At 38.3% G+C, this 17695-nt stretch overlaps 1 protein-coding gene across 3 annotated transcripts in view; it reads left to right on the plus strand.

Annotated features, from left to right (window-relative positions):
* Nucleotides 1-7591: 7591 nt before the first annotated feature.
* LOC139143844 (alpha-catulin-like) overlaps nt 7592-17695 on the plus strand; it is a 102896-nt gene continuing 92792 nt past the window's right edge. For all 3 annotated transcript variants that reach the window (XM_070714424.1, XM_070714425.1, XM_070714426.1), the window contains exon 1: nt 7592-7748. In XM_070714424.1, coding sequence (XP_070570525.1) covers nt 7665-7748 — 84 coding nt within the window. In that variant the 5' untranslated portion in view covers nt 7592-7664. The remainder of the gene's footprint in view (nt 7749-17695) is intronic.

Below are 17695 nucleotides of genomic sequence, written 5' to 3' on the forward strand. Positions count from 1 at the left end.
CTCACCTGTGCCTGCAGTGTAAATGAATTGTTTTTATGATTTAGCCCACTAGTCGTTTGGCTTTCACTCGGGCGTACGATACCTAGCCCGTGAGTCTCGCGTTCAACCCCCGCCATCTACAAGACAGACGTCTGCCAGAGTATAGGCCTAAGCCTTAGTAAGCTTATTGCTTCAATTTCGCGATCGCATCATTATCAACACGACGGTCTGGGGATTTCGTTCTTCGATTTATTGTTTTGATATCTATAAGCCCACAGACTTGGAGCGATTCTACGTCATCACATACTTTGGACATAGAGGTTCGCATTTCACACCCAGACCACGTTCATGTGCACACAAATATGGTCAATGTACTGTGAAGATTATAAGCCATGATTTATTTTTTTAAGGTTATTTTGTAGAAGTTGCCCAGATCGTTGGCGACAAATTACACGCTGCCTAAATTTTAGAGAAGTCCTTGCACGTTTAGCATTTTGCCATGGTTACTTTATAGTGTGACCGTGATATTTCTTTACAGTGTGTGCAAGGTGAATCTGTACGTTGTGGTGGGCGTTCAGTTCTTTATTTACGCAAGTCTGCAGGCATGGATTAAAATTCATGAAACACTATGATCACATCACACAGTCCTACTTCTCAAAACGTCATATTGTTTGGTAAAATAATTTTTTTACCATAATTCTTCTTATATATTCGACACATAATCTCTTCATAATCGCCGCTCTTTCATAAATATCTTTGCTCACATCCTTTCGTACCACGCTGTGAATAAAATAATTGATAGCTTTATCTGATACAAGTCTCCGTTTCCTGAATTTCTGTATGTCCGTAGGCTTTCCCGAACAGCAGTTAAATTTATTCATATTAGAAACTATCAATGACAGACAAGCACTTTGACTGAAAAGTCGGGCCACAAAAAGCTGTGAAGTCAGCAAACAGAACGAATAGGAAAGTATACCACTCGAATAATGAGAGAGATTCAGTATGCAAATAATTGTCTCGATATACGGAAGCGAAAGGAGTGAAATGTCTTATTGTAATTTCTGTGAAAGGGCAGACAAAGGTGCGCAGTCTTGATCCCCAATACTCACTGGGAAAACCATATTAGTGGCAAAATTATCAGCTTTCGTTTTTATCTTGTGAGTGAAGTACAGCGTGTTTATCAAAGAAAATGATGGCCAGTCGCATTGCATAAACTGGAAGAGTGAACAACTGCATTTATCATTTTCAAACTTTTATACTTCGAGTTAGTTATCCTCTTCCGTCGCTGTGCCGTCATTATTTATACAAGCTATCACTCGAAAAAACTTCGATGATGGCATTTGTGTTCGTCAGCTGTACGGTCAAGCAATAGGGCATTGTACTGCCCTCTATCGGCTTCGATGGAAATACCTTTCTTTATTCAATTGTAGCAAGAAACTGCCTATGTAGCGGCCAAACTCTGAGATAAGTGTACAGACGTAGTGCGAGTCGTCGGACCTTATCAAACAGAATAACTTGAAATAGCTCTTATGTGTCTCTCTACATTTCAAATTGAAATAGTTAAGTTACATTGGCGAAAATGTCGGTTTTAACGTTTACCACGGAGTCTGCGCAATAGACCGAACGCGATACAAATATAACTCCCCCTTTATCGCGTTCACTTTCATTATTAAATTTATAATCAAAGCACTGTAAATGTACAAGCAGGTTTTCTAAATGACTGAAGTCAGAAATTTGAACCAATTCAACAAAGAACGATTTTTCTACGGTGAAATGAATGCACATGCTGGTGTTAAACGTGCTGAATTATATACGATCATCGTCAGTTTTATAAGGTAGTAACACTCTCATCAATTCCCTACAATCATTAAAGAAACCGAAATTTGAAAAACTTGGACCGTGCAAATAGGCATCGGTAGCGTCACGGATCAAGAGATAGCACATCACGAGTCACCTTTAATAACTTTGTTACGGAGACATTTTACCTCAGACAAAGGTTAATGAACCTAGTGGTCATTGATACCAGTAAAATAATCAATTAAAACAACAAGATCTCAATTATAAGTCGATTTCAATATAAACCATATTTGAGACAAACGCACAATAACGCTCATTACGTTTTACGAGGATGTTTACGGAAGTCGGATCAAAAGTTGAATATATTTGAATTATATTAAGAATCATGAAGGTAGTCAATTACGTTTGCATATAATGGAAACCTGTCAATTTAAGATCAAGACCTGCATTGATGTTTATGATTGGATGTATCATTTCATCTCTAATTCATGTCTATCGTATGATCCAAGCCACGCCTTAAAGATAACGTTTAAAATCCCATTCTAAAACAATACAAGTAAGATTGGAACATTGAGAGAGGAACACAGCGGACCCAAGACATTTAGACAATGGGAGAAGTGTATCTTGGGCGATGGCAACTGTCAAGCTTGTCAACAGAGAAATAAAGTCTATATGTAGTACCAACGAACTCTAAACGTCTCGTGTAGTCAATACATTGAAGATCCCCAGGTGCACAGTAAGTGAGGATACCCACAATTCTCCATGATCTGTACATAGGGAGATCACTCACTGAACTGAAGCAATTTCTTCTGTACACAGAACAACTCGGTCCATATTTCAAAATTCTGGCAACACAGTTCTGATCATCATAATTTTCTGTTTTCTCACTGTGAATAATGGGAAGATCAACCCCTTTTCTGCGGAGGAGATGGCAATTTTGTAATTTTGTCGATATAGATTTTTGACAGCCATACACAATATTTTCAAACAAACTAAGAAATAAGTTGCATCTGTGTTATTAAAAGAAAGGGTATTGATTTAATGTTCGAAACAAAGGAAATTTGCGCGTCTGACAGGTGGTTAGGTATGATGAGACCATCTTAGTTGCTGACAACTTTATCTTGACAAGTGTGCAATTTTTAACACCTCCAAACATCGACTTCTCATTCAATTTACTCTTGAATTTTAAACATAATCAATAATTTTGGCACATAGTTTTAACAAACTATCCTGAACTTAAATTATAGGTTAAAAATTGTTAAGAAACTGATAACATTGAAAAAGCCTTTAGCAAAAAATGTCTGAGTGTACAAATCAAGGGAATTGTGGTAGCCTCACTTACTGTGAGGTACCTCTCGGCAGCCAAGGCGAGTTCAACAGACAAACTTCCCTTGAAAGAACGAATAGTAACATGGTGGACGGAACGTTACTCTGAAGAAAGAACGAATAGTAACAACCGTACCGTCCTAGAATTGTGGACACTCAAAGTTACTGTTAATAGTCATGCAAATGCATCCACCAGCTGCCGTGTCAAGCAGCACATTGGAAACTGCGCCGACTTTGTCCCTTTAAAGGGCCGGTAATGCTGACTTTTGATGATTGTTTTCATTATTTTTATTTTGTATGTCGACTGCAACTTCTTATTCTACTCCCAAAAGAATGTTTAAAAAACCCACTATTTAGCCTGTCAACAATGCATGTGTAACATACATTGTTATTGTTTATATTTTAACTCTAGTCCGGACCAGAATTCATTTTCCAACAAGAACAATGCAGTTTACACACGTACGGGCTGAGTTGACAAACTGAACACTGTGTATATCAACATGCATTGGGGAGTAGAGCAATAAAGACATTCAAAATAAAATGGTTAAAAAATTATAAAAATTTGGCATTATTGGCCCTTTAAATAACTCTTAAAAATTGACTACTTCCAACATGCAGATGAAAGCGTCTAAATCCTTCAACAAGAGCCACAGTCACCTGTAGTCTATTCCGCTCTGCGTCTATATATGAGCTCCGATGGACGCGTGTACATGCGCCTGAGAAGAAGGTATATGTACGCACGTCTATGGGGCGCATAGACGCAGAGCGGAATACCACAGGTGACTGTGCAAGAGCCCAGGACTCGGGACAGATTTTGACATTATTTCCGACCACTTCGTATATTAAATCCAATTACCTGCAGAGTACTATCACTAAATGGTGGAAAGTCGACAGCTTGTCGCAGGACTTGAAAAATATTAAAACAAAGGGGGAAAACGGATAGCAGTTTTTGCTGCTTTTGTGAAATCTGAAACAACTAGAGCACAGAACAAAGCAACACAAAATCTGTGGTTATTATCTGTAGATCATAGTGTAATGCAAAATGAAACGATCTTGATGGAATATAATGATGTTGTCTAACGATCTTTTAGAAGTATAGAAACTCAATCAAAACCCGACTTTTTTACTTGCTTACCTGTTTGTTTATTTGTGTAGTGTTGTCTCAGTTAGACTTGGTTCAAGTCGGTGAATTTGTTAAAAATAAGATCAATTGCAACAATTTTTGCTTGTGTCTCTTTCATTTCATACAAACCCAGGTCAGGTTTTTCTATTGATCTGACGCGTTACCTATGAATCTGCGCAGTAGTGAGTTACTTTCTGCCGGATCCGAGTCGCGTTCACCCATTAATCGCGTTCACCCCCATCACACACACGTTTGTATGAAAACAGAACACTCTCTCACGTTCACAAATCACGGACTTGAACCGAGTCTAGGCTTCAGTCAAAAAGCACTAAGCTTATAAATGAATGTGAGCCAATTTCAAACTTGTGATATCAATGTTCTGCTTAAACCATTAAACATGCATGATAGTGCCTTTAAATTTGTATATACGAAATCACAGGCGCATAAACCGTCGCTACGAAGCCGGCCTGTATACCGGAGGAAGAAGAAAATGTAAAAATGTTTCACCCCAAGGCTCACACATAACCCAATTTCAAAGTGGCGATTTCGCCACTTTAATTTCAATAAACCAAAATGCTGTCAATCGAAGCAGTACACTCTATATTCCATGGTCGGTGGCAAGAAATGGCACAATTTGGAGGAAAATTGCGCGAAATGGCACGATTTCCGCAGCGATCCGTGGCGATATCTCAAAACACAGGCGCATAAACCGTCGCTGCGCGAAACCGGCCTGTATTCCTCCGGTATACAGGCCGGCTTCGCGTAGCGACGGTTTATGCGCCTGTGTACGAGATGTGTGTCCTGGATCGAGTTACATTGCTGATAGACAGCAGGGGGACAGAAGAGAAAGATTATTATGGTCTGCTTTGATTTGAAGAAAAATATCCGTAATGGAAGAAAATTCATTTGCAAATAAATTTTCTTACCGTCGATGAGTCATTTAAGTCATATGAACCGGTAGGTCTTTGGAGGGTTGGTCAGGATACTATGCTATTTCGCATTCCAAAATTATTTTTCGGATTTCGTACAGCAAATTATGCATACTTTTTTCCATGTCAATATTATTTTCGAATATCAGCATGACGACAGTTTTCACAATTTGGATTTTGTTTTTCATTTTTGACCACCCTGTTCAAGATGTAATGGTCGACCCCTATTATATGTGGCTTGCAGACACTTCAAGTTGCACTGAACTGAGCAAAACAAAAAGAACGACGTGAGTACTTGTAGAGGGCGCTTTAAATCGCTGGCCTGCAAAATTTAAAACTTGGGCTTGGGCTGTAATGCATCGAGCGATTGATTTTTAGGAGAGCAATTTAAAACTGTATAAATCTTTGCACCTGAGCGACATTTTTACAATCGTTTTGATTTCTAAGACAAAAAAGTTTTAGCAATCTGAAATGTGTGTTCCAACTAAGTCAAGATACAGGATGGTGGCCATTTAGGTCTAATGTGAAAATTGATATGACCACCGTGAGATGTATTTTTGTAAAATGAGATTTACTGATTTTTGAATTGTGTCCATAAGAAAGAGCAAAAATCAATGGGATATTTTAATTTGCCAATTTTATTCCACAAAATATCTGTTGTCTCCACCAACTAGTCATAGAAATCAAAATGCTAAAATTTTTATTCTTGAATTTAGCATATTCCTGTACGGTCCTGTACATTCAGCTTTTCTTTGCCCAAAGTTTTGAAATACCAGCATACTGAATTTGGGAGAAACGAGGGGAAAGACTTTATTGCCACCATCTTTCAAAAGAATGCAGGCAACAAATTCTTTGCCCTCATTTTTCCCCTTCAACAAATGAGGCAACGAATTCTTTGTCCCCATTTCTCAATCAAAAAGAATGCAGGCAACAAATTCTTTGCCCTCATTCTCCCCTCCCAACAAAATTGCCAAAGTGTTTGTTTCTTACTGGATTAGAAGTTTAAAATAGGTCTCACATTGATATGTATAAAATAATAAAAAGAAAATATCAATTTCAGTGTATGCGTACACTTTGTGGGTTTTTTTAGACAAAATATTTCAATTCTTCGTTTGAAGACAAATTTCAAGGATTTTAATTATTCCAGTTTTTCTGTCAACTAAAAAGTTAGTTTTCAGTGACAAGCCAAACATTCAGTAGATTTCATCCTTGGAAAATTTAAAATCACACAGCAGTCATTTACTGCAACTTTTTGAAAAATGCCATTTCTATAGGGAAATATTGGAAAACCAAGTGAGTGTATTTGCAATTAAATTATTTGTTTATTAAATATTTGAAAATCTGATCAATTGTACTGATTTATGAAATTTAAATTGGAAAATACTTAATTTTCTCTAATTCTCATTTTTCGAAAATAAATCTCACGGTGTTTATGGCTCTATGATTTAAAATTAAACATGGTACGCAGAGTATTGTAAGCGAGAAGATTTTGACTTTTGAAGTGTACATATTCCCAAAGACTTATAAGAGATGAACAAGACAAGTTCGAATGTTACCTAAATGAGATATGCTTATAAATCTTTGAAATTCCATTCTCTTGATATTATATGGTGCACTAAACTACATCATTTGATCACAATACATGTAACTTCATGTAGTTGATTTATTTCAGGATATTACTACATCACTTCAAGACCTACGCATAGTCTTTTTTTCGGTCGTTTGCCTGTTTAACAAACTCCTCACCATACTGTATTGATTCACCCGGCCCCGTCAAAAAATACCCCAAAAAACAAAAAATCTGAACACAAACGGTTTAACTCACAACCTTTCATCAGAAAAGTTACATGTACTAGACTCTTAGTCTTAATGTGGAGCTGCCTGCTCTCCAGAATGTTCAAAAATGTTCATAAACTAAAATAGGTGGGAACTGATTTTGTAGTCAGTTAAAAAACAAACAAACAAACAATAACTTTTGAGATTATCTCATTCTCATACTGACACTGGGTTGGAAACGAGGAACAAAACCTAAAAAATTGCATAATTCACTGCTGCCAAATGTCAACGACCGGAAACAAATCTTCTTTCCTGGTGGCCTGAATTCACCCTTTCAACAAATATTTGTCATCAAATTTTGCTCGTCGCTCAGAGTGTCACATGAGAGAAATAACGGAATACATACAGAATTATCTAATGGGCTTCCGGCGAGCTCAGTAGATGAGTTACTAGACTCCCTTACTGTTGTGTAATTTAATATATTAATGACTTTTTCAAACACAGAACACCTGTCTAAAATTTCTCTCGTAGACTGAATATAATTAATCACTAAAGAGTTTGATCTCATGAAATCTTAAAATATGCAAATTGGTCAACGTAAATGTCATTGTCTGCCAATCACCGTTTTAATTAACTGATGTAGGAAGGTGTTTATCGGATCTGGCTACCCATGATTCCTGTACATTCGGGAGGCGTGGCGAAAACGAGGCAGTTCAGCACTGAGGATTACAAAGATGGCGGCTGCGAAGTTCGACTCGCGAAGTCTGGAGATAAAAACCAAGTCCATTGAGCAGACGCTGGTTCCCCTGGTCACACAGGTGAGTCGATGCATGGTTTTGAACCGATAGAATCGAATTGTGTAGTTTTCTCGATGAGTGCATACCCATTTTGGCCGTAGAATGTGACCGGCCTTGCGCGATCGGAGCCGGGCTCATTCGATCGTACTGCGCCGTTAGATGTTGCAGGCAGGCCACACACGTATCAGCTACCGTGCAGTTATATATACCGCCCATGCGGCAACGGACAGTGCGTTCTGATTTCGTATCTTGAACATGAGAAAACATTTCCTGTCTGTAGAGAAGCGATAAGACAAAGGGTTGCAGCTGAAGGCAACAAATCGGTATACCACGGCGCATCTCTTCTGACGTACGAATGAATGCGCTCCGAACCTGTGCATCCTCAACGCCTGGCACAATCCGTGTTTTATTTGTGCCGCGATCAATGAAAGATGTAATTATATCATGAACAGTACGGATTGCAGATAATGTTAAGATGATTGTAGTATTATTGTGAACCTAGTTTTTTCGGAAAAGGAACAGAAGAGATTGAAATCGTGTAATTGAAAGGTTTCGCGTATTGTTCTTATGAAAGCAATGCAATCATGAATAAAACCACCCCAGAAGAAAAACAAAGACCCTTGCCAAGTTGCCAACTAATGAATGGACTTTTTAGTTTAGTTCGGGTACGCTGCGTTTTTTTTTGTACACAAAGTTCTTGTTGTCACTGAGCCAGCAAAGCCAAAATTTACGTTCACCAGTGTGCAAGTGAGTAAACATGGGTGCTGCTTGAAAATACAGCCGCTTCAAAATTTGCAGTTGTAGATTATTCTCTCTCAGTGTGAAACTCAGGCTGTGGAGGTACGCGGGTGTACTTCTGTGGGTAATAAACCGGGCCTGACAAGCGGAGCTGTGCCTTTTCTTGGCAGCTCGGATTCATTGAAGCACAGTTCCGCCAACCATGGACGTGCTACGTCCATGCTCCAACCATTGTGCATCGCAGTGTACTGCCATTCCTCGCAATAAAGCACGTTTTGGTCAAGCGTTTCCTTCATTTCAGTCTGGATTCTCCCTCTAGATTTCGTGTGATGCGGTCTGCAGGAAGCCGGTCCATCCTGCTCTTTTTTGGCTTTTGTCTACTGATTCATTCAATTACAGTGTCGGCTACTATGATCGCACAGTGGGCAGATGTCTACGGCGGAACTGTTCATTAGGTGTCCGCATTCAGTACAGTTGATGGGATGTACAGCGTGGTTGAGACAACCCCTTAGTGATACATCGCACAGGCATACTATTTGTTATTTAACACAGTGTTTCAACACTTCAATATTTTTCTCAACCCACCAGTATGCCGTAATAATTACTTTTCCAGGCTCCGTCCAATTCCCATACATATTTTGTTTCAACAGTTTTTTTTGCATTCCAGCACACTATTGCAATATGCTTGCATATTTTACAATCAGACAAAATTTATAGTTTCAAAATTATTAATGTGAGACTGAACGCAGCATTACACTTGTCATACACAGTGCCGTAGAAATGATTACACAATAGGCATCGGAAACTTGTGGCTATAATTTTAATACGCGCCAGTAGAATGATAAATGTTGATAAATTGTTCTGCAAGGAAGGAGAAATATCGTGGGAGGCTGCCCTAGTTGACAACTCTAATAAGAAGGAAGTGGGTCATAATATTTATTCAGAGTGCAATCTATCGGTACAAAGGTACGGTGCCATATGAAAGCGGAAGTCAAACACATCCACCTCTGGGTAATTAGTCTTCATCACTATTTTCTGCCATTTTTCCAGCAGAAGTATAAATGTTGTTGAACTTCGAATTTCCCAGCATTGAGACACAACGTGTATACTTAAAGGGACATTAGCTGTAACTTTTGACTAATTTTTCACAACTCTGTTTCAAGGTATCAACTACAGAATTTATAATCTAATCATCATGACCAATGCCCGGTGTCCTGCTTGCCATCGCGGCCTGTATATGTGAAATGACCATTGTTATTGTTGATAAATGTGTTCTAGTCCGGACCTGAATACAAAATTTGCACAATAACAATGCAGATTATACTCATATACCCCTGGTAGGGTATATTTATTAGCTAAATATTAGGACTTTCTCCATGGTTCAGGGATTCAAACTAGAAACTGTAGATGATACAGAGAACAAACAAAATTTAAAAAATGACCAAAGTTACAGTTAATGGATCTTTAATGCAAGTCTGATGAACATAGATATTCTTTTTTCATAATAATGTGAAGCTAGGAAACACATGTACAGTTGCAGTTTCTTCATCGCAAAATTTAGCCCTTTCACCACCATGGTTTGAACCAATTCCATTGTTTTCTTTGGTAAAGCCGGATAGAGAGGGACATTTGGGTGAAAGGACGCTGGCAATATTTTTCAAAACTGAACTCTCTACCACTGCAACATTCACCATCAGTGTTACACTGTGTTTATATTCCTTCCATGAGATGGCGGGTCAAAGAACTTTGTAAAACAGAGCTATATCTGTAGAACTGCGCTTGACATTTGGATTTTACCTGACAGAAATTACTGGCAGAACAACGCTTGACATTTGGATTGTTTTCTGACAGAAATTACTGGTAGTACATTTCAGCAAAGAAATTCTGCAACTATACACCCCCACCCAAAGCCAGAAGATGAAAAATATTACATATACCATGTTTATATGTGCGTAAAAAAAATGATATACATTGTACATTGGGTATTCATACTGAACCCTCTCTGGCTGTCAGTCTCTTTCTGTCTCTGTCTCTCTCTTTCTCTTCTCATCCCAAAACATACTCATATATCATGTACCATTCTTGTTTTCGTTTTAATGGGTAAAATATGGCCGCTTACTGAGTGATTACCTTGTCCTCTGATTCAACTTGATCATTTTTATTGATTTTTCCCCGAAGTTGTCAATAATCAGTTGTCAATAATCTGTCATTACGTGCACAAAGCCAGATCTGCAAATAATTGGCCATTCAATGCATCGCTTTAGTAAACTGCTGCAGCCTTGACACTCTGGGTTATCAGGCGCACAAACAACCCAAATAGAGGTGTCACCGTCTTTTAATCCGATAAGACTGCCATTGATGGAGTCCCTTTTAATCACGGACGCAGATTTGAATTTAACACAAATCAGCGTGTGCTCTTGCTTTAACCGTATGTAATGAAATTGATCACTAGAGAAGGTTGCAGATTGCGCCGAATGAAGAGGTAAAAAAGTGTGTACTTAGAGAATCAAAGAAAAATGTTTGTAATTGTTTTTTTCCCAGAAAAGTCACATGTCAGCACTTAATTGACGGGATCAAAGCTTTCCATTCATGCGTAATTAGGTTAGAGTATCGCTCATTTGCAGGTATCTCACCAGCCAGTTTCTTTCTTTGAAGTAAAAACTGTGTAATTGCAAATTCCTGAACTTTGTATTTAAAACATTACATGATTACCATTCTGAGTATTTGATTTTTTTCCAGCATGAACAAGAAACGCAAACAGTTTTTTTTCAGATCAAGACAATTTTTCTTCAGATTTTTCCCAACATTTTGGTCAAAAACTGTAGCCCATGAAAAGCTGTGTCCATTTGCTCCAAAATTATAATAATAATTAAAAAAAAATCATAAAATTTGTTAAAATCTTGCACTAGAATTTTGGAGGGAAAAATTACAGCACTCAAAGGGTTAAGGGGCCAGTAGGCATTTTAACCAAGAGGAATTGGAATAAAACATGTAGCAATGCTGATCAAAGATCTTGCCATGTATCTGATTTATGCATCTTCCAAGATAAAGCGGTTGGGAACATTCAGTGTCCCGATACTACCCCTATCCGAGGTTAGATTAAACTTTTGCAACTGGTCAGCCTGAGAGGGAGGCATGGCAAAGCCTCTGCACAACCAGGTCTGATATCTGGCCTTTTTTTCAACACCTGCATTTCCCTAAGGGTTGCCCAGAGACAGCCCAGCTGCATAAAGTAGTTCCTCAAGGGGAGGATTCCTAATTGGTCAATTGAATCATCGATGATCAAATTCCTAACCAGGTGCACACCAGGTGCAGCGATGACAGTGTTATTAAAGTATGGTTTCTGATCATTTCTTCAGGGGTGATAGGACAGTATATTGTGTGTTTTGTCAGTTTTATCTCGGATGAAGACTGCCGGCTGATAAATTGTTAGCGTTTGATTCAACATTGCAATTACTTATTTGTCCTGCAGTGAGATTTCCACAAGGCATGTGGGACTATCCAATAGCACACTATTGTATCTCTATAAGCAAGTCTTTCTGAACAAAAACACCATGAAAGAATTATCATTATTAGTAGCTTTACAAAAAATATGATGTTTTGGTTCAAAAGACCAATGCACAGCATGTACTCAGAACCACTTCATATTGAAGGATAGCCGGAATATATATATCACAAACTAACATGTTAATTGTGTAGTTTGTGTCGCGGAACAATTACTCACGATATGCCATCTCATGGTCAACATTATTAAATTGAGGCATTTTATTTTGAAGGGTATCCTGAATATAAATACCACAGACCAAATTACCAGGGTAGCCGTGTGTTTTCGTATCTGACAGCAAACACCTCCTTTTTACCTCACCTTTTGATCTCTGCTAACAGTGGTTTTGAAAGAGCTTGTTATTTCACTCCTAGTTTACTTCCGCAATGGCCCTTTTCAGAGCTACCTTTTATGTTCCTGCAACCTTGCGGTCAGTTAGATTTCCGGTAAATGTTTGCCTTTACTAGTTTTGCTGACTACAAAGTTGTGATTGTGGCGTGTACTACTTCAGTGCACAAAGGCGGAATACTCGACAAGAATTTTTATTCTCTTAGGTGATTCAGGATTCTCAAGTTGTAATCTGGCAGTATGTTTCAGTAAAGCATGTGACGAAAATTAACCCTTACACCCCCGTTCTTTGTGAATGGTTTCACCTAGATGTACGCACCTTTATTGAAAACACAGTGATTGCACTGGAACCTGATGTTGAAAAGGTTATCAGGATTAGCAGCAAGACATATAACTGTTATCTGTGTTTTAGATAGTCATTAATGTCAATCGTTAAAAAAATTAAGATTTGTATAGAAATTTCTTTCAATACATGTATATTAAATCACCAAATTTATTTATTAAACTAAATTTGTACAAATGGATAACACAATTCAAAATCTATGAGAAATTCATACAATGCATTGCTTTATTGAACACAGAAAATACCTGTACCTGAAGTGGTACTCTCATTGTCTAACTTTTCTGTCAAGCAGTAAAGTGTAATTAGCCATAATAAACTGGGATTGCTGGTTTTAGAACCTCCCAGGCGAGTCATAACTAAATGTAACAATCTCTCCGTGCTGTATTTGTGCTGATTACATCATGAGGTACATGCTATTCTGTCTCCAGGGTCATGTACTATGAAAACTTAAACAAGCAGAAGATCGCTGACATGGTGGTGTTTTGTTGCTTGACACGGTGTTGTTGTTTTCTTTCAAGACCTTGTGACCAAACGTGTTGTTGTGAACCACATGTACATGTAAATTTCTGACAAAAATTTTTGCATATTCCATGTCATCAAAAGCACTCAAAATATGGCCCCATTAGGTTTTGATGTCTTGCAGAGGATTGATATAAATCTTGATGAAGTGTTAACATGCAATCAGATGTGCATGTGCGGGATTTCTGAATGCAAAAAAATGTTTTATTCACAAGTCAAGTACAGTATGGCATTAGCTGTGCGTAAATGTCCCATGACATTTCAAAGCGTTCCATTTTGGCTTGTGCCAGTTATATTTTTTGTTGTCTTTTGTTGTCTGTCATGGAGGAAGACACCTTGACAGTATTGCCACTGCCTGCTACATATACATATACTGATGATGGCATCATTTTCAAATTCCTTACACATGCCTATTTCTATAACCTGTCATTCTGATGACATGTGCTTCAATCAGTAAATTTGAAGTTTAAATGAACGACAAGTAGCGTTTGTTCAGTTTTGACAAATGATGAAAGTTTGATGCAGTTGTGACAAATTATGCTCTGACATGAACTACTTGAGTGTGTAAGAACATTGTGTGATTACATGCAATATTAACCCTTTGAGTGCCAAAGTCAATTTTGTTGCCCTTACAAACTATACCTCAGTCAATTTTTGTCAGATTTTTGCCTAAATTTTGATAAAAAACTCTGGCCAATGGAATGTTGTGTTCATTTGGTCCAAAATTATATAAAAAATTACAAAAAAGTTCATAAAAATTGGTAAAATGTTGCAGCAAAATTTGGGTGGGAAAAAATGCAGCACTCAAAGGGTTAAACTTCAAATGGGATACCTGAATGGAAAAGGTAGAATGCACAATAGAGAGCTGCTCAAGGTGATTTTTTTTCGGGACAACAAGCAAAGCACTACTACCGGTATATGCATATTGTTGCTGCAGTGTCAACACCCCCCTCCCCCCAAACACCCCCTTCCCCCATTTCCAGTTTTGAAGTCCCAATGGGGTGATAACAATGAGTGAAATAGCTGGGATGAAAAGAAATTCAAGTGTCATCAGCTTCAGCTTGACTTGTCCAGTACCTTCGGGCTTACTTTGAGCTGTGTGTACCGGTAGATGTACATGCATGTATGCTACTAGACTACAGTTTGACTGTCAACTTCAATTTTGATTGTGGTCGTTTGACTTCATTTGTGCATTGCATATTTACAGGTATGTGTTCACTTCGACCGGACAAACACTCACGTAATCATGGACATTTTCAAGTAATCAATTGAAACAGTGCAGTCGCTATGACGAACCCAAACACTTGTAGATTAACCCCTCTTCAAGAATCCAGGCTGAGTTGAAATCCACTTCTTGTATTAAAAGTAATTGAATGCCAGATTTGAGAGACTTGGATGATGATGATCGGTTGACCTACAATCTCCGAGAGTTGCTCAGCCGTTCACATCTCTTCAACAGAGCATTTTGATATTTCAAGTTTCATCAAGGACATGTACAGTATGCGGAATGGACTTTCTTTTCTCAAAGTTACTCCAGTCAACCTTCTTACCAAAGAATTCTTTCGTACTGCGACTCAAAGATGCATTCTTTTCTCAGCTCAAAAGCTCTGTCAGCCAGCATATGGTATGCATGTACATCACTTAATTAATGTAGGTGAATAAAAAAGGACAAATGTAGCTGGTAGTGATATAACATCTAGCTTTGCTAGGCAGCAATGCATAATTTTACTCAAAGAGTGAGCAACGCCAGTTTTGTGATAAAATGATAACATACCACCGGGATTCTCAATGATAATTGAAATTTTAGTCCATCCAAGATTGTCTTTCAGCTGACCATGTGATCAGTCACGAAGTTGCTGTTTTTGGCGTTTTCTCTGTGTTTAACCCTTTGAGTGCTGTAATTTTTCCCACCAAAATTTTAGTGCAACATTTTAACAATTTTTATGAATTTTTCTGTATTTTTTTTTATTATTTTGGACCAAACAGACATAACATTTCATTGGCTACAGGTTTTCATCAAAATTTTGGCAAAAATGTGAAAAAAATTTACTGGGGTACATTTCATAAAGGTGACAAAAGTTGACTTTGGCGGTTAAAGGCTTTTCTCCAATGACAACCTTGAACTTGGGTGGATTGTGCATAATGGCAACATGTGTGAGCATCCAATTTAATCCAAACTTCTACAGAACTCTTGAGCTTTACAAATTACTGTCAGAGAATCGGTAAGGTCATCAATAATTCTGCAGATACTGGAAATGATGTCATTAATTATTGGTATCATCATCGGTTTTCTCTGTATAAGGTTCAACTGTACTTGTGTATTTTATAAAGCTTTCTTTCACCATGTGTTTTAAGCTTCTGACTGATAATATACTGTAACCGATTTTTCAAAAGTTGACAAAAAAAGACAGCGAATATCGCCGTGACTTCCTACGCGTCTGTCAATTTCCTCAATGACACAGCTTGATTTCAGTTTCTCGGTATGTCAAGTATTCCAGATTTTCAAATATTGAGAATTCGACGCATGTGTTCGCTGGCTACTGATATTCCTGTTCGGAAATAATCAAGAGACATTTGAGAATCCGGGCTGGTCTCTTGACAGTCGCTTGCAAATTATCTCGTCTGTCTTCTCTCCCGGTTAAAACCAGCACTGTCTCCTTGTGCTTAATCTTGGGCAAATGGCCCCTCAGTCTGGTGCAGTCTGGTGCTGAACAGGGGTCGTTATATCTGACCATCTTCTTCTGAATCAATTCCCATGTTGTCAAGCTGCAACTAGATCAGTGACTTGCAAAAGATAAAACAGATGACAAAGAAAGGCCGTGCCGGGTAACTGCGGACAGACTCAAAGAAGACAAGAAATGGATATTGATCCCTATAATAGTAACCAGCTGATAGGCGCCAAGCAGCAAATACGACTGGCCTTTGATTTGACAATGCATCCGGCAGTCTAAGGGAACATCTCAACACACAGACATTCCAGTGTGAAATGAAAAATTGCACAGCAGGTGTGCAAGGGCATTGTTATTCAAATTTTTCATTCCCTTGTTCATTTGAATTCTGTTCAGTGTATAATCCACTGCGCCAGGTTGAGTTCAATCGTTTCCGCGCCAGTCGCAGTATTTTTACTCAAAATTGACTAAACGATCGTAGACGTTTTCCATCAAGAGATTTACAGCCCTGTATTACACCGGCTGTAAAATTAATAGACCAGTTTTATTTCCTGTGTGCAGCATGTTAAAGATGCACAGATATCGTAGTAATTATGGCAGCATGTACAAGCTAGGGTGGCTTTTAGATACGCCGAAGAGGGGGAAGACTATTGATGTCATAAACCTCTTTGAAGAAAACCTTTCCTCGGGTCTGGAATCGCTTTACATAAAAGGATATAGGATACCCTAGCACCTCAGACAGGCGCCACTTCAAACTTTATGAGGGTTTAAAAAAACTGCAGGGCAGTACTACAAGGTAAAACAAGTTTAGCTTAGGGATGGACCATTAGACCTTGGGAGGGGGGGGGGTGGTCACAATGAAATTGTGAAAATTTTTTTTTTACTATTGTAAATTTCTGAATTTTTTTTTTCCAATTGAGATTAGCTGTGCAAATTTTTTTTTCAGAGTAAATTTTCAGATTTATAATTTTTTTTTAGTTTGTCGCTGTCTGAAGATAAAGAGGGCAAAGATGTGGTGCCAAGCACCACAAGCGGCCACGCAAACGGTCACGGGGGGGGGGGGGGGTAGGTCAGGAGAGGGGTGTCCCCCTGCTGCTGTTGGAGCTTTTGAAAAATAGAGATTACAATGGTGTTATTGGTGGCACTTGGGGAGTATTTTTGAAGGGGGAGTGGTCAGGAGGGGGTGTCCCCCTCCTGCCGTTGGAGCTTTTGAAAAAAGAGATTAAAATGGTGTTATTTGGTGGCACTTGGGGAGTATTATTGCGGGGGGAGGTCAGGAGGGGGGTGTCCCCCTCCTGCTGTTGGAGCTTTTGAAAAATAGAGATAAAAATGGTGTTATTTGGTGGCACTTTGGGAGCATTTTTTTCGGATTACACATCTTCCTCTGAAACATGGTCTTCTTGCTCCTCAGTAGCTTCCTATAGTTTTGAAAATTGACTATTTTGGTTACTGGCTTCCCTTTCTACTGCGTGGTGAAATGGCTACATGCACCCCACCAAACATCATGCATATCTCATGATTTACAATTGATTTTGACAAGCTGAGAAGCTAAAATAAGCTAAATAATATAGTTAAATTTGCATATTTGTGTTTTTAGAGCAATTATTGCCCTTTTTTGATCAAAACATCTATTTCTCTGTAGCAGCATGTCCAAATTGATTGGATGTGTATAGATGTGTTGAAATTTCAATATTTGTCTTTTTAGGGCAATTTATGCCATTCATGGTCAAAAAATCTGTATTCTCTGAAAGGGCTTGTCCAATTTCTTTGAAATTTGCTACACAAAAACGATTATTCATGCAGATTT

Source organism: Ptychodera flava, chromosome 11 (assembly GCF_041260155.1).
Source record: "Ptychodera flava strain L36383 chromosome 11, AS_Pfla_20210202, whole genome shotgun sequence".
Classification (NCBI taxonomy): domain Eukaryota; kingdom Metazoa; phylum Hemichordata; class Enteropneusta; family Ptychoderidae; genus Ptychodera; species Ptychodera flava.